Genomic DNA, 24,111 nt, shown 5'->3' on the forward strand with positions numbered 1-24,111 from the left:
GCTCCACCAATTACTGCATCAAGGTGATCCATCCCTTTTCTCCTGGAGGAGTTAATCCAAATTGCTGTCAGCTCAAAAGATTTTTTTCTGGGTCATTCCTCAAGTGAGCCCGGACAGTAATTGTGGAGTGGGGAAGCTCATAGAATATGCCTTCTCCGACTCACCCCCAAAAAAACCTTCCAAGTATAGTGCCATCATATTCAATGTGTAAACCTTGTCTGAATTTTCTTCTTCAAACAGCAAAGAAATCTACCACATTTAGTGATGCCCTGTTTACAGCAAAATATACTTTCAAGAGTGTTTCAATGCCACATTGAATTGTTCCTTTCTCCAATGAAGTTCCACTCTGCAGGATGTCAACACAGAAACTGCCTTCCCAAGTGCAGTACCAAGTGAGTACTGTACTGTCGGAGGTACTGTTATTTGGATAGGATATTAAAATGGAGGTCTTGTGTGCCCTCTCTGGTCAGTGCAAAACATCTCATAGCATTGATTAAAGAATGAGGGAGTTCTCTATGGTGGCTTGGTCAATATGTACCCCTCAAACATCACAAAAAATAGATCAACTATCACACCGAATTGTGGGAGACGGCTCTGCATAAATGGTTATTGCCCACAGTACAAACGTGTCTGAACTTCAAGTTTTTTTTTATCTGTAACACTTTGGGATGTCCAGATGTCAGGAAAGGCACTATTCAAATACAAGCCTTTCTTAAGGATCTATTTGGAAATGATAGTTGGGACCAAAGGGTTTGGAGAGATTGTGGTGTGACACCAATAAACTTTGATTATCTTCAAGCCAGAGACAAATGCCAGAAGTAAATCATTTAGCAGATGATTTGAGATCTTGCACTAGTCGCTCTTGTAACATCTTACATGATAGTAAGATGCTGGCTGACAGCATTGTTTCTTTACTCATGAAACTCCTAGCCTCCTTTTGTGTTAAGGCCACATTCATGCATCCAGACACATGGGAGAGATGGACTTCAAAAAGGTATAAAATTACAATACGTCTTAAAAGTTTATTTTTTTTTAAAAAAGGGATACAGGTGGTGAATCAAACCTATAACTCTCAGAGAGCAACCTGGTAATGAATGATCAACAACTCAGTGTGGTTCTTGAAACAAAAAAAGACTATAATTACTAAAGTTATCAGAATAACCAAAGAATAGCAAAAATAAACCAGCTGAATAAATGATCCTCCAATCTCCTGTCAATGCTAAAATATTCTTGTAACTTTAGATTACGTCCAGTGTTGGATGTAGGTTTGCTCGCTGAGCTGAAAGGTTCATTTCCAGATGTTTCATTAACTTACTAGGTAACATCTTCAGTGGACCTCACCATAGGAAACATCACCAACCCAAAGAAACCCAAACACAAATAGAAAGCAGGAATTTTCAGCATTGCTTCGCATGAGGTCCACTGAAGCTGTAACCTAGTACGGTAACAAAATGTCTGGAAATGAACCTTTCAGCTCAGTGAGCAAACCTACATCCAAAACCTCAACCTGAGCTACAAATCTTCTCAAAACTCTATATACAGTGTTTTCTGATTGATATTAACCCTGTGATTGTGTTTTGTTCGCACTCCAAAGATTTCCCTGCTCTCTGCCCCAATCCTCACATTTTATTCCAATCTGTATCCTCATTGCCCATTTTCCCTCTTCCACATTCTCATTTTGCTGAAAATGTGCTTTATTGCTATGGACTAGTTGGCCAGTTTACCCATAAGAGAAAGAAAGTGCAAGGTATAAAGTGTGGGGCTGGAGCCACACATATCTATCAGGTGTAGGGGTGTCAGATTCACTTGTCCAAAGAACTTCAATCAGACCAGTGCGTTCTTAAAGGACAAACTTTCATGGTCATTTATCCCCAATGTTAGCCCCAAATTAGATCCACTTGACTAAGTTTGATAACCTGGCGTGGACCTGTGACAACTCAATTGCCAGTTCAGTACTGCAGTTGCTACAATTTCCAAATCCAAGTGCACCATATCATTCGGAAACTCATCCTCGCCCAAAAGAATGACAATTAACTCAACTCTGGGATATTTCTTCCCAAAAGCTTTTATAAGCCATTTACAGCAACCCTTCTATCACTATGTCAGGATTTATTCCAACCTTTGTCCGGTTGCAACTTTCATCCTACACCATGGACTTTCGTCCTTTTCCAAGGTTCCATAATGACATAAAAATCCGACAGATTTAATTGTAGCAAATGGAGGGAAGAGGATGTTGCCATTGAACACAGGGCAGCTTTCTGTACTATCAGCAAATTAAGCAAAGCCAAAAAGTCAGGCCAAATTTCCACAAAGAAATGTTGTGGATATTTTATTATAGAATGTAAAATGCAAGTGTCAGTAAAATAAAAGGGATACATCTCTTTAACATGCCGCGCAGAGCTGTTTCTTTTTCTCTTTTTAAACCAGTCACACTTTCCAAAGTTAGACATTTCGAGCATTAATAGAAAAAAAATCAGTACAATTTGAACGGAATGTCCAGTAAACTTCAGCTCATTAAAAACAGAACCAAAGTCCCTGGTTATCTACACTGTTAACTGTACAAAGGCAAATACTACAAGTTAAACAGCTTCAACTTAATAACATCCCTTTTTTTTAAATCAACTTAATTTTTTTTCCACATACGTAATTAATACTAGGATTCATTCACTTGCTAAACATAATCATACATATTAGATCACACCACGTAAGAATAAGAATTAAAAAATAGTCATTAGAATGGCTCGTGAAGACTTTGCCGAGTCCAAATTTGAGAGCGGTGTATACCAAACACAACCAACCATTTTTGTATTTTTTTTTCATACTAAAAATAAAACCTGTACTTTTATTTAATTGTATCATCTCCTTGCGTCAGGCAATTACACAGACAGGTGCAATTAGACAGCCATAAAAAGAAGTGTATGATCAAGTCTTCAGCAAATTGGAGGCTCCTCTCAGACATGCTTACAGTCCAGGACTTTGAGGGGAGATTGGGGTGGGAAGTGGGGGTGGCAGGCAGACTATAGTGCGAATGGTGGTGTTCTTCCATTACATCCACGTACAGATGTGCACCCTGCTGCTGTTCAATTTTCATTCAATTACAAAATGTGCCTAGTTTTTTTTGTCTTTTTTTTTAAATACATTTTTTAAATCCTCATCTTTGCTGACAGTCACCTACATAAAACATGTATTTTGGAAAAAAGTATTAAATTATTATTCACAGTTCTCATTTTCAACTCCTTATAAAAAGAAGTTTCTGTTGTGCTAACTTCTTTTTTCTTCTTTCCCCCTCCCTCCCCACACAGTAGAATTAATGGACCAGTACAAAAATTTACCAGTCCAACACAGTTTTTGTATTTAGTGCCCACTCACATAGGGATGGAGGCACAGTTTCACAAAAGTGAGACATATTTTATATATATATATATAATATATATTATATATATACTGTGGTCGTTAGTACCTTTCGGTCTGTGCTGTACAAAACCCCAGACCGATACCTGGGACTCGTATGCTGCCATTAACGAGCATCAGGATATGCAGTACCAGCACCAGTATTCCTACCCATCTATCATTGGGATGTATATAGTTCAACAATGCACCGTCTTTGAACCCCCACATCCACACTACTATTATACTTTAAAAACTTATCCTGTAGTGCTGATGATGTAGGAGAGTAATCTTCTTAAAAAAAATTAAAAAAAACAGAACAAACCACCATTCGCATTTTAGCCTGTCCAAACCATGGTATCGGTTTAAGGGTCCCCGAGTGTTCAGTCACAACATCTGCACCCCTCAACTTCACTATTATTCCATTAATGGTAAATCTAGAAAGTTATCATAATAAGTATTTTTTCTAGTGTTCAGAAACAAAAGTATAAGTTTTTCTTCAAGGCGTCATAAATCTTTTTAACCTTTTATTAAAAAAGGCTCCACACCCATAATGATTCGAATGTCTTCACAAGGACATCAAATTATTGATCCTGCAACAGAAAAATAGTCAAAGTGAGTGCCAGAACACACAACTGCCAGGGCATGAGAATAGAGCATTGGGAAGGTCGGAAGAACTTGTGAGATTTTCAAAAAAATATAAAAAACCTTCTCCCCTTTCCTCATTGTTGCTGGTAATGGTTTGTTAGGTACCCAGCTGCTGATCACGAGCCTAGCCAAGTGCTTCGGAGTGTCAGCCATATGAGATACATCACAATTCAATTGATTTCTCATCCAACACTGGCCACTGAAGGTCATCAGGAGCACATCACCAGGCTGCTTCTTTTTTTGTTTGCCCTGTTACACGAAGGTTAGGGAGACTTGTAGCAACTAAACCTCCACTGATCAGCTGAGACGGGCTAACTCTGCATTGGCCAGGAAGCTTCCTTCTCAGGTATTACCATCACCCAGGTCAATATATTTACAGACAACCATAAGGTGCAAGTAAGTCCTCCATTCCTTGCATCATTACAGGTAAATGTTTCTAGATATTTAACATTGCGATAGGGTTTGATGCAAGGAGAAAAGTATTTGCTTCCGGGGAATCCCAAAATTTGCAGCTCGACATAAAAGACAGTCACAAGTAAATCCGATCAGGAGAAACCTCTTTACCTAAAAATGGCCAGAATGTGGAACTCGATACCGCAAGGAGTCGCTGAGTCTACTAGCTTGGATGGTCTTAAGGGAAAGCTGTACAACATGAGGGAGAAAGGAATAAGGTTATATTGGAATAAGGTATATTGAGCCTGTATCAGTGCTGTAAATCCTGTAAACACTATTATCTTGGTAACTCAGGCAGGTGATTCAGTTGGTAGCTGAACCATATTCATGTCAGGTTCAATCCCTGGGTTGTGTTGTAGAATAGAGGGACGTAGGGGCGCAGGTACATAATTCTTCGAAGTTTGCGCTACATATCGACAGGATGGTTAAAAAGGCCTTTCATTGCTTAATCCTTTGAATATAGGAGCTTGGAACTCATCTATGAGATTGTAAAAGACATTGGTGAACGTAGAACACAGAACAATACAGCGTAGTACAGGCCCTTCGGCCCTCAATGTTGCACTGATCTGGGAAACCAATCTGAAGCCATCTAACCTACACTATTCCATTATCATCCATATGTTTATCCAATGACCATTTAAATGCCTTTAAAGTTGGAGAGTCTACTACAATTGCAGGCAGGGTGTTCCACACCCTTACTACTCCGAGTAAAGAAAATACATGCCTCTGTTAAGTCACTTCTTAAACTTCTCTCTAATGAGAACAGCCTCAAGTTCCTCAACTTTTCCTCATAAGACCTTCCCTCCATACCAGGCAACACCCTAGTGAGGCCTCTTTTGGAAAACTGTGTCCAGTTCAAGTCACCCAGTTATAGGAGGGATGTTATCAAGCTGAAGAGAGATCTACCAGGATGTTGCGGGTATGGAAGGTTTGAGTTATAAAGAAAGGCTGAATAGGCTGGGACTTTTCTCATTGGAGCATAGAAAGTTGAGGCAACCTGATATAAATTTTTAACACAATGAGTGTTATAGATAGAGTTATCGGTAGGTGTCTTTCCCTTGGGATGGAGGACTTCAAGGCTACGGGGCACATTTTTAAAGGCGTGAAGAGAAGATTTAAAAAAAGATATGAGGGGCAAACATTTTACACAGAGGGTGGTTCACGTGTGGAATGAACTTCCTGAGGAAGTGGTGGATGAGGCCACAGTTACAATGTGTAAAAGACATTTGGATAAGTACATGAATAGGAAAGCTTTGGAGGGGTATGGGGCAGGAGCAGGCAGGTGGGACTAGTTTATTGTGGGATAAGGTTCAGCATGGAATGGTTGGACTGAAGGGTCTGTTTCGGTGTTATATGACTCAATGCTGGGGTAGTGGCAAAAATCATTAGTAACTGGCCTCTTATGTGTCAGGAAGGGCAAAAGACGACAGCCAGAGTCACCTATTCATGGTGATGGACTGATCCCTATGGCTTGAAGTGCGTTGGCACTGCTAAGATCAGAACCATCTTGCTTGCTACCAATTTCTAGTATGACGACAAATGACCAATGATTAAGTGGACATGATACTGGTGAATTGCTCATAAGATCCAAGGAATGTTACCCAAACAAGGAAGGGAAAATATCAGCAAAAGAAAGTTTAACAACAACATTCACTGAAACATCATTTAATTCAACAGATTAAAAATAAAAGCAGTAAAAAGCAGGACGTGGAAAGAGAAGGGACAAGGTAGATTGCCCTTCAATACAGATTACTACAATCTTAAAAGTGATTTCGCACAGCAAATGATGAACAAATTATAACCTCAAGTGTTGGTGATTTGAAGGGTAACTCCCGATTTCACTGCTAACATCGATAATTGTATGAAGCGATAGTAAATTGGCTTCAGCCAAGTCCACTCCCTTCTGACATAACTGTTCAATGTTAACCAATTGGAAGGGACAGTTTATATTCACACACTCTGAACAAGTTTCAGCGCTAGATAGCACAACTTCAATCATAACAGTACTGTTACCATAATAAGTTGTTCAACAGCAGGTCATTAAACACAATGACACTGAGCCAGGGGGGGATATAGAGTCATAGAGATGTACAGCATGGAAACAGACGCTTCGGTCCAACCCGTCCATACCGACCAGATATCCAAACTCAATCTAGTCCCACCTGCCAGCACCCAGCCCATATCCCTCTAAACCCTTCCTATTCATATACCCATCCAAATGCCTCTTAACTGTTGCAATTGTACCAGCCTCCACTACATCCTCTGGCAGCTCATTCCATACATGTACCACCCTCTGCGTGAAAAAGTTGCCCTTTAGGTCTCTTTATATCTTTCCCCTCTCACCCTAAACCTATGCCCTCTAATTCTGGACTCCCCGACCCCAGGGAAAAGACATTGCCTATTTATCCTATCCATGCCCCATAATTTTGTAAACCTCTATACGGTCACCTCTCAGCCTCCGACGTTCCAGGGAAAACAGCCCCAGCCTGTTCAGCCTCTCCCTATAGCTCAGATCCTCCAACCCTGGCAACATCCTTGTAAATCTTTTCTGAACCCTGTCAAGTTTCACCTCATCTTTCCGATAGGAAGGAGACCAGAATTACATGCAATATTCCAACAGTGGTCTAACCAATGTCCTGTACAGCAGCAACATGACCTCCCAACTACTGCACTCAATACTCTGACCAATAAAGGAAAACATACCAAACACCTTCTTCACTATCCTATCTACCTGCCACTGCATATGAGGGAGCTTGACCAACAGCACTGTCAATGAGATAGGTCTTTAAGGTGGAGACAGAGATAGAGAAGCAGAGTGGTTTTGGGAGCAAATGTGATGGCTTGAGGCACAACTGAGCTTACCAGTGCCCTGCTGCTCCCCACTGAGTATATTCCGGCACCAGGGCTTTGCGCCATAATCACCATGGCAATGTTTAATGGGCACTATCTGCATACCTGATGACCAGGGGCCTGCCCTTGTTGTGTGGCTTGTCCATAGTACGCTGCTTGCTGTCGGTAATACTCTGCCCAGGCTGCACTGTAGTCAGGTTGTGAGCTCTGCTGTGGAGTCCCTTGAGCAGTTCCTGTGGCCTGAGCTGGTAAAGGGGTGGTAGGGGAGGAGGAAAAGGGAGGAAGAGAGAAATAAGACAATAAATTATGCTGAATCTCTCAATAACACAAAACTGTAAAAGTTTGCATAACATGTTAGAACAAACCAGAAAGATTTACACATTTCTCCAAGTAATCAGCACAGAAGAGCAAATTAGGCAGGAAGATCTTCAGAAGTAAGGCAAAGGCAAGGGTTGGGGGGACAGGAAGGCAAAGGACTGGGGGGGGGGGGGGGGGGGGGGGGGGGGGGGGGAGGCAAAGGTGAGACGGGCGAAGGAAATGAGGTAATGGAGGGTGAGTGCGAGGGGGTGAAAAAGAGGGGGAACTTGAGAGGGAAGGTAGGAATAAACACATTAAGGGTTGGAAAGAGAAACAGCAAATGAGAGAGAGTTAGAGAAACAGAGCAAGTTGAGAAGATGGTTCTATTAGCAGGACAAACAAGAATGAAAGGGCATAGCCTTAAGCGTAAAGGGGTGACCCTTTACAACTGAAATGAGGAGAAACTTGTTTAGCTCAAGAATGGTGAATCTATGGAATTCATTACCGCAGAAGGCTGTGGAGGCCAGATCCTGGAGTATACTTAAGTCTGAAATAGATAGGTTCTTGATTGTTAAAGGGATCAAAGGTTACAGGGGGAAATTGGGAGAATGGGGTTGAGAAATTTATCAGCCTTGATTGGTGGAGGAGTTGATGGGCTGAATGGCCTAATTTTTGCTCCTATGTCTTACAGTCAAATTGAAGTGTGAGAGCTACCGCAGTAGAGCATGCGAGAACTAGTGACCAAGAAAATGGGGGGCAAGAGAGAGAGAAAGGGAGGAAGAGAGAGCAAGAGAGGGGCGAGAGCGAGAGCGAAAACTGAGAACGACCAAAAGAACAAATGAAAAACTGACGGAACAGAAACAGAAGTGCTGTGCGAAGTAACCCAATGGAGCAGTAACAACTGAGCACTCCACAACTTGATACAGTGCAAGAACAGGCAGTTTGTTTTATTGGGATTTGCCATGTTCTAATCAGAGCAGGTTAGCTGCAATCATAGTTAATATACATCTGCCTTCCAAACATGAATACTGGTGAGCATGCTACATACTTCACAAAGTAGTACTCAGGCATTAAAGACCACCTCAATACCTCTATTTTCCCATATTCTCCCAATCTTCCTTGCAGGAAGAGAACTTTGCATAGCTGCACACCCACACTGCCAGGATTAGTGATTCAAAGAAGAATAATGGTGCCCTGTTACTCCATGAGTATCAACAAATGTTTCTTCAACTCCAGATTGTGCTACAATTAGTTCAATTGTTACTAAAATGGTGTGGGTCATTTGTAGTATTTTAAACAGATCAGAAAACCTTCTTTAAAAACACCTTGTGTTTATGAAGCACATTAAAATGATCCCAGAACATCACAGGAACATAGTCAACCACTCAGACTCTGGAGTCTGTTCCACCATTTAATGAGATTATGGCTGGTCTGTGGCCTAATTCCATGAACCTGCCTTTGGCCCGTATCACTTAATACCTGAGCTTAACAAAAATTTAATTCAGATTTAAAATTGACAACTGATCCAGCATCCACTGCCATTTGTGGAAGTGAGTTCCAAACATTTACTGTGTGAAAGTGCCTCCTAACATCTTTCCTGAACAGTCTGGGCCTAATCCTTAGAATATGTCCTCTAGGTCGAGAATCCCCAACCAATTGAAATAAGTTTATCTTCATCATCCCAGTTTTTTTCCTTTTAAATATCTTAAAACTTTGATCAGATCACTCCTCAACTTTCAAAATTCTACATAATACAGATCTAACCTGTATTATCTCTCTGCGTAACTGAACCCTTGAAGTCAAAGTTTCATTCTTGTAAACTTGCACTGCACTCTTTCCTAGGCCAAAAGATCCTTCCTTTAGGTTTAGGGTGCAGATCTGCTCACAGTACTCCAAGTGAGGTCTAACCAGGCTTTAGTATAACTGCAGCAAAACTTCTGCAATCTTGTACTCCTGTCCAAAGGCAGCTTTCTCAATTATTTTCTGTACCTGTTGTGACATTTTAAAGATTTATGCTCCTGAACCCCACCCCCCTTTCCCCCCACCCCTCAAGTCTCTTTGGGCATCCATGGTATTTAACTTTATACCATCTAGAAATTATCCGATCTATCCTTTCTTGGTCCAAAATGGACAACTTTACACTTGCTTATGTTGAATCTCTACAGTACAGCTAGGGGTCTTTTGGCCCATCTGGTCTGCACTGACTCTCTGAAGAGCACTCCACCCAGTCCCACCACTACCCTATCACCCTAACACTGCAGTTACTATGGCTAATTCACCCAACCTGCACACCCCCATACACTATGGGCAACCTAGCACAGCCAATCCACTTGACCTGCACATCTTTAGACTGTGGGAGGAAACTAGAGCACTGAGCGGAAACCTACATGGACACCGGGGGGGGGGGCGATGCGCAAACTCCACACAGACAGTCACCCAAGGCTGGAATCAAACCTGGGTCCCAGGTGCTGTGAGGCAGAAATGCTCACTATTGAGCCACCGTGCTGCCCTTAGTTTATCAATATCCGTAATAACTGTTCTCGAAATAATTACCTAATGTTATGATGTTGTTTGAGTAATATACATGGGCCGAGAAACTGGAAGAACTCCTTCAGCCTAAAACACTCCTTTAGAATAGGAGCATGAAATAGTTTATTTTTACCTGAGACAGCTGTTCAATAGATCATCTTAAGAACAGCACCTCATTCAGTACAAAATTCTCCTCAGTACTGCACTGTCAACCTTGATTTTTGCTCCCGTCTTTGATGGGACATTTGAAGTGATATTGCTTAAGTAGTAAAACAGTATTTCCTAAACCTTTTCAGATTGTGACCCCCATAATGAAGCTTGAAAATTGTTGAGCCTCCCTTAGTTGGATATATTGGAGGAGACCTTTGAGAACATGGTGTGGGGTTACAGACATGGTGCCAAGCAATTCAGCTCCTAACCTTATTAGAAACTTGGCTGAAACATGGGCAAAAGTGCAGAACTCCAGAGGGGAGGTGAGCCTGACTGTATTTGACATAAAGGCTGCATTTGACCAAGTTTGGCATCAAGGAGCCCCAGCAAAACTCATGCCAATGCAAATCAAGCAAAATGCTTTGTTGCTGGGAGTCATACCTGGCAAAAAATAGATAATAGTTGTGGCTGTTTGAAGGCAGTCACCTGTTATTAAGTTATTAAGTGGAGTGTCCTGGACCTAACTATCATCAGTTGCTTCATCAGTGACCATCCCTCCATCATAAAGGTCAAAAATGGTGGATGTTTGCCGGTGGCTGCACAATGTCCATTGCCATTCACAATTCACCAGACACTGAAACTGTCCAGGTTTGTGGCATTTGGATGTGAACTATGTCCAAACTGACAAGTGGTAAGTAACATTCATGCCACGCAAGTGCCAGGCAATGACCAATGCCAACAAAAGTGGATATGATAAGGCATAGAAGCACAAATCAGGCCATTCAACCCATCAAGTCTGCTTCACCATTCAATCGTGGCTGATAAGTTTCTCAACCAGATTCTCCCGCTTTCTCCCCGTAACCCTTGATCCTCTTGACAATCAAGAATCTCAGTTTTAAATATATTCAATGAACTGGCTCCACAGTCTTCCATGGAAATGAATTCCATGGATTCACCACTCTCTGGCAGAAGTTTCTCCTTATCTCCGTTCTAAGAGTATGTGCAAACCTGCACAAAATACTCCAAATGTGGTGAGACCACAGCTTTATAAAGACTCAGAAATACATCCTTGCTTTTATATTCAAGTCCTCTCAAAACAAGTGCCATTATTGCATTTGCCTTCCTAAATACTGACGCAACTTGCAAGTTTACCTCGAGAGAATCCTGGACTAGAACTCCCAAGTCTCTTTACACTTCAGACTTCTGAATTTTCTCTCCATTTAGAAAATAGTCCATACCTCTATTCTTCCTACCAAAGTGCAAGACCTCACACCTTCCCATGATGTATTCCATCTGTCACTTCTTCACCCACTCTCCTAATCTGTCCAAATCCTTCTGCAGCCTGCCTACCTCAATGCTCCCTGTCCGCTATCTTTGTATCATCTGCAAACTTAGCCAAAATGCCCTCAGCTTCTTCATCAACATAGTTAGTGTATAAAGTGAAAAGTTGCAGTCCCAACACAGCCTTGCAGAACACCATTTGTCACCAGCTGCCATTCTGAGAAGGACCCTTTTACTCTCACTCTCTGCTTTCTGCCAGACAGCCAAGCTTCTATCCATGCCTTGATATCCATACCTTGCCTCTGACACCATGGGTCTGTATCTTACTCAGTAGCCTCCTGGTGCAGCACCTTGTCAAAGGCCTTCTTGAAGTACAGGTAGATAACATCCTTGATCTAACATGCTCGTTACTTCCTCAAAGATTCAACTATACCCCCTTGACATTCAATGGCAATCCCTCACTACTGGGATCCTGAGGGTTACCACTGACCAGAAACTGAACTAACTATTAATAAACTACAAGAGCAGACCAGAGGGTAGGAATTCTGAAGCAAGTAACTCATCTCCCAACTCAAAACTTGACTACCATCTACAGGGCACAAGTCAAGAGTAATTGAATACTCAATTGCATGGCTGAATGCAAGTTCCAACAACATTTAAGCAACTTGACACAATCCAGACAAAGTAGTTTGCCTGGATGGCATCACAAAAATTTACACCCTCCATCACTGATTCTCAGTAGCTGCAATTTGCAACATCTACAAGATGCACTGGAGAAATTCACCAAGGTTCCTTAGACAGCACTTTCTCAGCCCACAACCACTACATTCAGAAGGATAAAGGCAGCAGATAACCGAGATCGCAAGTACCCGCCAGTTTCCCTCCAAGCCACTTACCATCTTAATTTGGAACTATATTGTTATTCCTTCACTGTCACTGGGTCAAAATTCTGGAATTTGTCTCCTGACAATAGTGTGGGTGCCCCTACACCGAATACACTGCAGCAATTCAAGAAGCCAGTTCACCTACCAGGTAGCCACAAGGGATGGCCAATAAATGCTGGCCCAGTCATCAAAACATTCATCCCCAAAATGAATTTAAAAGGAGTAAAACGTGATTCCCAAGCCTGACAGTATAGTGATACAAGTATTACTGATATTTTTCGAAAGAACATACAATGTTTTGTCATCAACTGAATTCAAACCTAGGTAAGTGAGACAAAATTCAGCTTATTCCATCATTTCCTGCAGATTATATCTGGGTGAAAGCGCACAGGATAAAGGGAAACAGACCAGTGCTTTACTTGCTTAACTGAACCTGAGATTGTTATAAATCACAGCAGGATGCAATTGCCAAAGTTCTTCTGATCTCATACAATACTCACACCTTTACGGTGACTAGTGGGAGTTGACTAATCAATCAATTTGAGTGGTTCCCCTTTATGTTGGAATGTCAACTAGAGGTTTACCTTCAGTTACCTTGTCAATAATATTCAGTAATGCTGAAATCGATGGTCATGGAAAGCTTCTATCATTTTGGTTCTTTCCACTCATTCCCTTGGAAAACCCAATAAAACTATCTTGCCAACACTACATTGCAGGGTTTAGTCAATGACAGATCATCACTGGAGAAAACAAAAAGGTTCAAGGATGCAACGGGGGGGAAAAAAGGCTTTAAAAACTACATTTCTCATGCCAATCTTCCCAGTCACCAGGTAACTTTCACATGAACAATATGATTGGCTAGCATGCTAGTTAGTCAGTGTCTACCTTCGTCTCTTTCACATAGCTACCTCCTGTTAACCACTAATTGCACCATAAAAATGACAAATACAGAACAGAATGATCAATTCTACCATGTAGAAGTCCTGTTTATTTTGAAGCAATCTTAAATAATGCAACGCAATATATTTTGGATGCATGGTTGTGTAGATAATGAAAACTTGACTTCCTTTAAATGATCTTTTTGGTAGCTTTTTATTCCAATCCTTTTGTTCCATGCTCATACTGTAACAGTTATCCAAGTAATTTAATTCCAGTTGTTTTCCATCCCTCCAAAGATGTGATGCATATGTAGATAGCAAATTGCATCCTTGGATTGACATTAATTTTGATATATAAGTATTTCCTACAAGTATTACAGTTTCTTTTTTCAAAATACGAGCAGAATGTCAATCAAGGGAAGTGCAGACAATGACCTGCCAACTATGTGCTGCTGATTGAATTCAGTCTGGTTTACACATACTGGACCACTTTGATTCAGCTGCCTAGGAAGAACACATGCAAATTGATCTAAGGTGACTGTGAGTACAGTCCTGTCAAAACTCTTTCATGCCTCTGTTCAAACACCCCATTTTCTTGCTACTTATTTTGATAAGACTATTGTATGAATATAATACTTATTCCAAGGCTGCTATATCGTTACAGATCTTAAAGCTGACATATCAGAACAAATGAAATAAAATACAACATTCAAGTCTCATGGCCCAGAAAATGAACGATTTTTTCAATTCCTATTACAGAGTTTGAGGAGAAGCTTTTAGCATTTTTCAATAGCTGTAGAAATGGAGCTCTCTCATTTGTGAAGAGACAGCTGTGGGACATAATAGGCCAAATGGCCTCCCTTTAGACTGATGTTTCATTATATCTTTAATGTAGAGAGTTTCAAGGAGTCTAGCAGTGTAATTATATGGCTATTGAAACGAAGAAGGTATTAAGAGTGGCAACTAGATGTCTGGCTAAATAAGCAGGTATTTTGGATTGTCTCATAGAATGTGGAGAAAAAGATGAATTTAGAGAAGGAAAGCTGGAATATTGGGCCTAAAAAGCTGGATGGACAGCTACTGGCGGTTGGGCAGGAGTATTAGAGGTTGGAGTTGGAAGAAATGATCATCTACGGATGTTTGAAGGCCTGGAGGTGATCACAGCTGGGAGAGATAACATCACGAGACACTTCAAAACAAAAGACTGAGTATTTTACATCACAGCTAGAGAAAGAAGTACCCAATGAAAGTCAGCAGACATAAGAATTCTAGGTGAGCAAGGTAGCAGAAGTGCAGCAAGTTTATAGACCATGGGGAATGGATTGTCAGCCATGAGGCCATTGAACAGTCAAATCTGGTAGCACTTAAGAGTTCCAAATGATGGATTCAGGTAGAATCAGGCAATGCTACTAAAATCAATAACTTTTGCAATGGAGAAGGTATGGAGTCAGAAACTCAGTTCGGGGTGGATAAGATGCTGAGATTGCAAATGTGGTTTACGAGAGATAACTGGAGGGGAGGGTCTGTTATTTGTGCAAGTTTGCAATGGAAATAGAGAATGATGGAAGAATGTTACAGCTCTTACAATCTATGGAACGCACCAAGTAAATAATCAACCCTAGAGTTCCAAAATGCAACTAGATCATGATAAATAGGTGACTGTCATAAAGGTCGACAAAAATCCCAACATTCTCATTTTCGATTAATTGATGGTGCAAATGTGAAAAACATCACTATTTTTGGAGCTGAAAATATCTTGCCTTCTGCCTAAATGCAGATGGTGGTTAAGGTGCTGAATATCAAAAAAAAAATGGATATGGATTAGAAAAGGGGCGCATAGGTACTGTGACCAAGTCAGCAAATGTGTACAACAGGTCAAAACTTAGCAAGATAATTTTATCATAACATGCTTGGAGGGAAAACAAACTTAGATCTTTCATGTTTAAAATGAAAAACAAAAATCATAAAAGTTGCCAACAAGCTGATACTGCTAACCTTTTAGTTGCTGTTTGGCAGGGAGTAAAACCAAAGATCTTCTGGAGGACATTTACCTCAGAACAATGCGTCAGTTGGAGATTCTGGTGGGCTTGTTGATCAAAGGTGCATGGATTAGCAATCTGTTCTGTTTAGGGCAGGAAAAAAACTGGCCACAGGCTGATGCTGAAATCATATTTAGCTGCTTTATCAGTGTCACGGAGGAAGGGAAAGAAAGAAAAAAATCCTACCTATAAATGCAGGTTTTCAATTATTTTTGGAAAACCTAAAATAAGCTCCCTTTTGTTTCGAAGCTGCATCATTTAGAAAATGGATTCGCTTTCTTGGGGATGCATTTATACAATGAATCCATATACAGTGCTCTTTAATATGAATCATGCTATTGTCAATAAGCACCATGAATGGTAAATACTTGACTCATACAATTCCATTATGGTCAGGCATGGATCTCAGACTGAGACTTTACAAATCAAATTTTTTCTGTTTGCCAGTCACCGTATTGATAAATTCAAATCAAGTAGTGATTGGAGACTGAATGCAAAAAAGTGGATCAAAATAAAATCAAAAACAAATATAGAGGTAGCTTGAGTACAATTGGCATTAGTTGACCCTCATACGGATAGAAAGTGTCCTTATTTGCCCAAAACCTTTGAGAATGATAAAGATCAAACAGAACCAAATCAAAAATGACTAGATTTATTTCAAGGCACAGCCATATCCTTGATGTTGCTTTACCTTCACTGCACTTACTAAATGCCTTGAATTGTAATTGGAGTTGCTCTGCATGAGAAAACAGTGAGCCAAAAAAGACAAAGATATTCACTTTCAAGAACACAAATTTGTAGTTATAGCGTACCTTAATACCCTCAAAGTCCACATTCACAGGCAATGACATATTCCCAAAGTACAGTTATTGTTGAATTGACAAGTCCCACAAATAGCAAGTGAGACCAATGGGCAGTTTTCTTTTGTCACTTGGGTGCTGTAGCTTGAAGCAGGAATATTGGGAAGGAAACTGGGAGATTCCCTGCTCTTCTTTTATAATTTTCCACAGTCACCTCAACAGGGACTTCATTTTAATATTTCATCCAGAAGACAGAATTCCAACAATTCCGTACTCCTTGAATTGACCAGTGTCAAACGAGCTGCAATTATGGTTTGGGCCCACAATGGGCCTCAAGCAGAGTGTGTTGACAACTTAGTCAAACTGATGATTGTCTCAGTTAATACTCCTTTTGCCTTTGATACTTCAAGCAAGTTCAGATCCCTCTTCTGCTGCTCTACAATATCCTTCATCAGCTCAGTAATAGAATACTGCAGCTCTGCTCAACAGGACACAAAGAAAAGCCATCATTGCTCAACTAAACCCAAGCAATGTGATAGGAGGATGATTTACCTCACAGCTGGCTCTCCATATTTAAGAGATGTGACTGGGCTGTTTGTCCTCTAAGTTTATGAGCATGAACACAGCAGGTGCTAAAGCAAGTCCTCCTTAAGTAGTGCTATATCACAACCTCCTATCAATTCAAAACGTCTACAGACAAATCAGTGGCAGTGCTCGAGGCAGTGCTTCAGTAAGTGGAACTACTGTCTTCCAAACAGAACTATTGGCTGCAATACCATTCCCTTTAATCAAAAACATCAATGCAAAATTTACTTCTCATGATTGTTGACACCTAGATGAAGCTTTCCAATCATTTCATCAATTTAATAAAAACTACAATATATAAAGCTATGAAAACTAAACCTACACCTTTAGAGATAATGTACAATATCAATCACCTTAATGTACATGAAGTGGGTCTAAAGACATAGTTGATAAAAAAAACTTGCAATTTTCCATTTTAGCAAATTTAAATCCTCTGACAATTTACTTAGCAAATCTGCAATTGAAATTATGTTTTTGAGTATTCTGTCCAATTTTGGCCCCATGTTCTATGCCTGCAATCAACTAGGATTTCAGGTTATCTTTACTCTTTATAAAAATTGTGCGCTAGTTATTTAAAAGCTTACCTCAATCAAATCTGACAAAATTCCATTTACCTAAATAAACAGATTGTTCATCAGCTGAGAAATTGCATATTTATACCCTAACCAATGATGCCCTATACCTGCTACCAGGTTACAAGATTTTAAAACACACAATACACTAGATATTAAAAATTGGAACAATCGGTGCATACCTATTGATGCACATCTGAAACCCTTGGTAGAGATCAGCAAGTAACAAGCTTTTCAGGATAATAAAACATGGAGATAATTTTATACCAGATGTTTCCATTCAACAACGTGACAGTGTTACAGCAGATGAAGCACTCTGCTGATAATGAGGTCACAACCCATAGATGGTTCATGGGGATTACATTTATGAACCACATAATAGCGGACTGCCTGTGTGAACAGCCACAATTCAACAATGGGCCTATTGTACATGAACATCCTACCCTTAAACAGTAATTTGAAATGGGGGTACATTAGCAATTAAGTACAATTCTCCCTATTTCTCCTATTCACCAAAAACACCTCTTCATTTCGGTGAATTTTAATGTTATCATACAGCAGCAGCTCCTTAGCACTGAGTGAAATAACCTCCAATTAAGAAGCTTGCTTTATTGTGAAGTGATGACCTGGTAGATCCAAGACTTGGTAAAAATTTATCAAGTTCAGCCAGTATCACAAAATTTCACAAATGTGTGGGGGCTGGAACTGCCAACCAGCTGGACAATGTTAAAAAAGAGGCACTCGGATGCTTATTGCTCAGGAAATCTTGAAAAACCCAATTTAACACGTGTCATGCCTATAATTATACCATGCAAGCTGGCAAGTAACCATTGCATCCTATTTTGGAGAGCTACTTTAACACATTGAACAAATTCACCATTTAGTTGCGTGCGTTAGTTTGGGCCATGAGAAACAACCAGTTGTTTCTGACCAGCTCGAGCATGGAGCTTGCTCATAAACTATTAAAATGACAAGATCAGAGACCCACAAATTGTCCTCCACAGGTGTTTTAAAAACAAGGCTATAGAATGGCTTTAAAATACAGCACTAAACGGCATTTGAGAGAAAGGAATGCCCATGAAATACACTTAGTGCAAAGTGCTCATAGGGATTGTGGATGCACGGCTGATCACAAAAAGACAGATAAGCTACTGTGTAAGTGCAAGGGACAAAACTACACAAAATAATGCTAGGCAGAAGAAATTTCTCAGCATAAGACAAGAATCAGAATTTGTTGCTGCATAGTGGTAACTTTTTGAAAAAACAAACTAAAGAAATGTCAGCAGGGGTATACAGCAATTAATTCAGTAAAATGAAACTAATCCCGTGGATACCATTATTAACGGCTAAGGATTATAGCAACACTATTGTTCCAATCCTCTCATTTAAACTGCCTCGGGCAGGTCCCTGTGCAATGGATTTCAGTTATGCCAAGGACGAACAAGATTTTAAACTACACATTTAAAAAACAGCTCGAGAACATCTTGCAATCCAAAATCAGTTCCCTTGAACCAATCACAGCTATAAGTGACCAAGTTTATTTGCAAAGTGATAATTTTTTTCATACAAGCAGAAAGGCTATCTTCGTGGGACAGATACCACAGTTAGATACAATGCTGACTTTAACAATAGCAATTAGGGACAGGAGCATTACTACTCAATTCATTTGGGGTGCATTAAACAAGAGATAAATAGACAGAATATCAACAGTCCCAACCCAAGAGACACCCAAGAGCACCAAACAGATTTGACATGGGATTGCTAGTCTTGTATTTCTCAGATTTCTCATCAGGCAGGATAGAAAAGAGCTTGGATTTGTGAAGAGGATGTGGAGTGACAAATACAAAAAGATAGCACACAGGAGTTCCTACCTGCGCACAAAATCCAACAACAACTCACCCCTCTAAGTAATAGTCTCAAAACTGCACATTGGGGTGGAGATGCTATGAAAGGAGCAAGGAATTTATCGTGCATTTGTCTACATTGCCAACTACACCAGGAGGATATTTAAAAGTCAGCATCTTTTAGGAGCTTTTAAGGATTTAAAGGAAAATAATCATACAGCACCTGAGAAGCACAGCAACGTTACACAAAACCTTGGAGCTCCAAAGTACATCTAAAGACAAGAGGGGCACTTAAGGATTCCCCAACAGTAAAATCAGTACCGAGAGAGAAGAATCAAGCTCCTTCTTTCACCAATCATATTTTGTGCATTTCAGTCAGCAGCAAGCTGCAAAATATCCTGCGCTAGAAGGCACCACAACTCTCCCCAGACATTTTCTTGCAGTTAGCTTGGAAATGAAATTCACAACCTCAGTAATACAGCTTACAGACAGAATGCTTCAAAATTCAGATCAGAAAGAAAAAGAAAGTAGTACAATCTATGCAATTTCAACTAATTAACAGTAAAATGACTAGAAGGAAAAAGTTGGTCTAAATAAGGTAACTGTTTTTAAGAGCAAGCACACGCATAATGAGTCAATTGGTCACCTCCTGTGTTATCAGATTCCAAGGATTGGGAGCAACATCAAATTTTGTTCCTTTACCCTCTACTTAACTTATCTTGTGGATCAACTTCTTCAGGTTTCACCATGTCACTGCCTGAACAATGAGCATCAATGGCTAAATGGATCACAATCTGTCGCAATCAAATCTAATCCTACTATTAACCCATCTTCGCATTTTCAGTAGAAGGATATGAAAAGAGAGTCAGGAACTGGAATCTTGACTGATATTCCCTGTCCTAACTGGGAAGGGCAGTGTTAATCTTAAAGTCAATTCTAGTGCTTCTTAGGTGACTTTCCCAGTCTATACAGCTTGTCAAAATGTAGTCATTGGTGGGGAGGAAACTTCAGTTCGAATACCTTTTATATTGTAATTCAAATTACCTGGAAATTAATGGAGGTTTAAATTTCAAAAACATCAATTAATGACTCCTTCAATGTGCACAGAATAAAACAATTCATAAAACTGGGCGTGAAAATGAATCATATCAAATGGACGAGATTCTTGCATAGAAACTAAGTTACATTGTATTACTTGTAAAAACAATACACAGTGTAGTTCAAATTCTTCAGTCAAGAGTTAGTTTTTAAACAAACTAGATAGACACTTTCTATATTTACATCCTTTTGTTTTGGTCACATTTTTGTAATCCCATGTGCACATTTTAAAAATTTAATCTCTCAATTTGGGAATTAGCTAAGTCAAAGACGAAATGACACTGGTGCAAACTTATTGGATCTATGGCTTATCTCAGTGATGATCATGCTGCAGAAAGAAATTGTTAAAATGTGCCACGGAAGACCGTCAAGCTCTTGATGTAGAAGTTAATTAGAAATGGCTCCAATTCCAGCTTTTAGTTTTCAAGTTCCTTTCATCCTGCGCATGTTCACAACAGGGCTCTTCAGGAAGGTGGCTAGCATTTGGCCTCAGGGCACTGCAAGGCCATCTTAAATCACAGACAGACAATATCAACAGCCAGGAGATGGCACAAGTCACCAGCAGGCGTGGACCCCAGCAGCAACCACAAAAAAACCTCCACTTCAATAGCTCAGGAATCCTTTTCCCTGCCTTTTAAAGAGCTTGCAGTGCTGCTTTGACCCTGAAGGGCTTCTGTCCTTCACACAGACTACAAATGGCATTAAAGAGGCAGGGGGAGGGAGCATTTAACATAAAAGACTGGAGGAGGACAAGGAAAAAAAAGAAGAGACTTGGCCACAGTCATAGGACAAGACCCTTTGAAAAGGAAGGTCAGGACCAACTACAGGTTCCACCTGCTATAGATGACAAAAGATCCTTCATGCTTTTTCATTTCAAAACAGAACTATAATATGCAACAAGTTATTGATTCAGAGTGAATGAAACATGAAATACTATAAGTTTAACCCATGTTTACAGTGCAGAGAATGGGGTCATTCAAAATATTTCCACACTTGCCTTTAGAAACATACCTGACTTAAGATTTTAATAGTTCAAAAAGATAATTATCATTGCTACCTAAATAAAACAAGCCCAGCAGGCAAAGATTAAAATCTCAAGATGTGTAATTATTAAAAGCAAGATATTTGTGCACCATAAAATCAACTTGGAATTGATGGGTCCACTTTAAGACAACATGGAATTGTTCAAAGCATGGCAAATTGCACACGTATTAAATCTTTATGTCAAAGCCATTACGATCCTAATTCCTTATGGCCTGATTAGCTGATCACCGAATGAAATGTCTTGAACCAACACCACCAGTGGATTTGTGTGTCATATTCACTCCACCATTACATAGGTGAGTTGAACAGTCATACACAACAAGACCACTGAATTACAAATCTTCTGACAACCAAACATATTAGTGAAAAATGATGAATGTACAGCTTCCAACAAGTTTTCCAATTCCCGCAACAAACTGGAATACCTTTCACCAAAATAGAAAAGGTTTACGAGAGTTCATAAGGTCACGTTATGATAGTTTGGATGAGGTAAATCTAGAAAAGCATTCCATTGCTTGGAAGTTAGTAACTAAAGGGCATAAATTTAAGATCACAAGAAAATGGATGAAGGGAGAGATTAGGTGAACTGGACTGCTATCAGATAGAGCTTCAGAATGTGTCAAATGCGCCATTATAAATAGATGAAAACAAAATTCAAAACTTTGATAAAGAAAAAAATGAAGTTTGCAGGGAAAAGGACAAAAATTGAACCAAATTGAACCAAATTTAACACAAATAAAATTCACATGTAACATCATTTGACCGGCCATTTTACAGACAGCCCGAACAAAAATTGGGAAACAAACTACACAATGATCAAAAAAACTCCCGTCTACCAAACGCCCACTCTGTCCACCAGCCAGTATTTGGGCTCTTGTCCCCTTCTCTTCTAAAGTTGCAAACTTATATTCTCATTGCTCTATTGCTTTAGATGTCACATATGCATACTCTGCAAGCTGTCAAATGTAAAAGGCATTTATTTGTATTTTTAAATGCAATGGTTCTTTTTGCTGCTCGATGATTAAGCCAAAACTGAGCTTGCAAAGCATTAACCTCTCAGCACAACTGCAGTAACATATGGGACTGTGGTGACAAAATGGCAAAGGAAGGAAAAGCACAATGGCTTCTGAAGGCATCAAATCCCACCCCAGGAAATATTTTCCAACATATATGGACACTGCCGTAACAGAACCGCCCCCACCTCTGCCATCTTTTGGCCACAAGTCAGATAAACAATGTTGTGCTCTGCTGCTGACTTATATAGACCTATCTGTTGTGGTTCTGTTCGCCGAGCTGGAAGTTTTTGTTGCAAACGTTTCGTCCCCTGGCTAGACAACATCATCAGTGTTTTGGAGCCTCCTGCGAAGCGCTTCTTTGATGTTTCTTCCGGTATTTATAGTGGTCTGTCCTTGCCGCTTCCTGTTGTCAGTTTCAGCTGTCCGCTGTAGTGGTTGGTATATTGGGTCCAGGTCGATGTGTTTGTTGATGGAGTTTGTGGATGAATGCCATGCCTCTAGGAATTCCCTGGCTGTTCTCTGTCTGGCTTGCCCTATGATAGTGGTGTTGTCCCAGTCGAATTCATGTTGCTTGTTGTCTGTGTGTGGCGCTACTAGGGATAGCTGGTCGTGTCGTTTCGTGGCTAGTTGATGTTCATGTATGCGGATTGTTAGCTGTCTTCCTGTTTGTCCTATATAGTGTTTTGTGCAGTCCTTGCATGGTATTTTGTACACTACATTAGTTTTGCTCATGTTGGGTATCGGGTCCTTCGTTCTAGTGAGTTGTTGTCTGAGCGTGGCTGTTGGTTTGTGTGCCGTTATGAGTCCTAAGGGTCGCAGTAGTCTGGCTGTCAGTTCAGAAACGCTCCTGATGTATGGTAGTGTGGCTAGTCCTTTGGGTTGTGGCATGTCCTCGTTCCGTGGTCTTTCGCTTAGGCATCTGTTGATGAAGTTGCGCGGGTATCCGTTTTTGGCGAATACATTGTATAGGTGTTCCTCCTCTTCTTTTTGCAGTTCTGGTGTACTGCAGTGTGTTGTGGCTCTTTTGAATAGTGTCCTGATGCAGCTTCGTTTGTGTGTGTCGGGGTGGTTACTTACATAGTTTAGGACTTGGTCTGTGTGTGTTGCTTTCCTGTATACCCTTGTGGTGAATTCTCCGTTCGGTGTTCTCTGTACTATCACGTCTATAACAAACAGTCCTACCACAAATTCAACCCAAACTCTGGGTCAGATATGTCGATGACATGTTTGTAATCATTAAAAACACGGAAATAGAAAAAACACACCGGATCATCAACGCCACACTCACAGGAATCCGATTCACGAGAGAAGAAGAAAATGGATAGCCAACTCCCATTCCTAGAACGAAAGACCCGATACCCAACATGAGCAAAACTAATGTAGTGTACAAAATACCATGCAAGGACTGCACAAAACACTATATAGGACAAACAGGAAGACAGCTAACAATCCGCATACATGAACATCAACTAGCCACGAAACGACACGACCAGCTATCCCTAGTAGCGCCACACACAGACAACAAGCAACATGAATTCGACTGGGACAACACCACTATCATAGGGCAAGCCAGACAGAGAACAGCCAGGGAATTCCTAGAGGCATGGCATTCATCCACAAACTCCATCAACAAACACATCGACCTGGACCCAATATACCAACCACTACAGCGGACAGCTGAAACTGACAACAGGAAGCGGCAAGGACAGACCACTATAAATACCGGAAGAAACATCAAAGAAGCGCTTCGCAGAGG

At 40.4% G+C, this 24,111-nt stretch overlaps 1 protein-coding gene across 3 annotated transcripts in view; it reads right to left on the reverse strand.

The window, feature by feature from the left end:
* Positions 1 to 2,291: 2,291 nt before the first annotated feature.
* Positions 2,292 to 24,111, reverse strand: part of fubp3 (far upstream element (FUSE) binding protein 3) — a 108,534-nt gene continuing 86,714 nt past the window's right edge. For 2 of the 3 annotated variants that reach the window (XM_060841507.1, XM_060841506.1), the window contains 3 exons: positions 7,444 to 7,583; positions 4,600 to 4,677; positions 2,292 to 3,980 (listed from right to left, as the gene is read on the reverse strand). In XM_060841507.1, coding sequence (XP_060697490.1) covers positions 4,600 to 4,677; positions 7,444 to 7,583 — 218 coding nt within the window. In that variant the 3' untranslated portion in view covers positions 2,292 to 3,980. The remainder of the gene's footprint in view (positions 3,981 to 4,599; positions 4,678 to 7,443; positions 7,584 to 24,111) is intronic. The other variant, XM_060841508.1, reaches the window with a different exon arrangement.

This window comes from Hemiscyllium ocellatum, chromosome 21 (genome assembly GCF_020745735.1).
Source record: "Hemiscyllium ocellatum isolate sHemOce1 chromosome 21, sHemOce1.pat.X.cur, whole genome shotgun sequence".
Lineage (NCBI taxonomy): Eukaryota > Metazoa > Chordata > Chondrichthyes > Orectolobiformes > Hemiscylliidae > Hemiscyllium > Hemiscyllium ocellatum.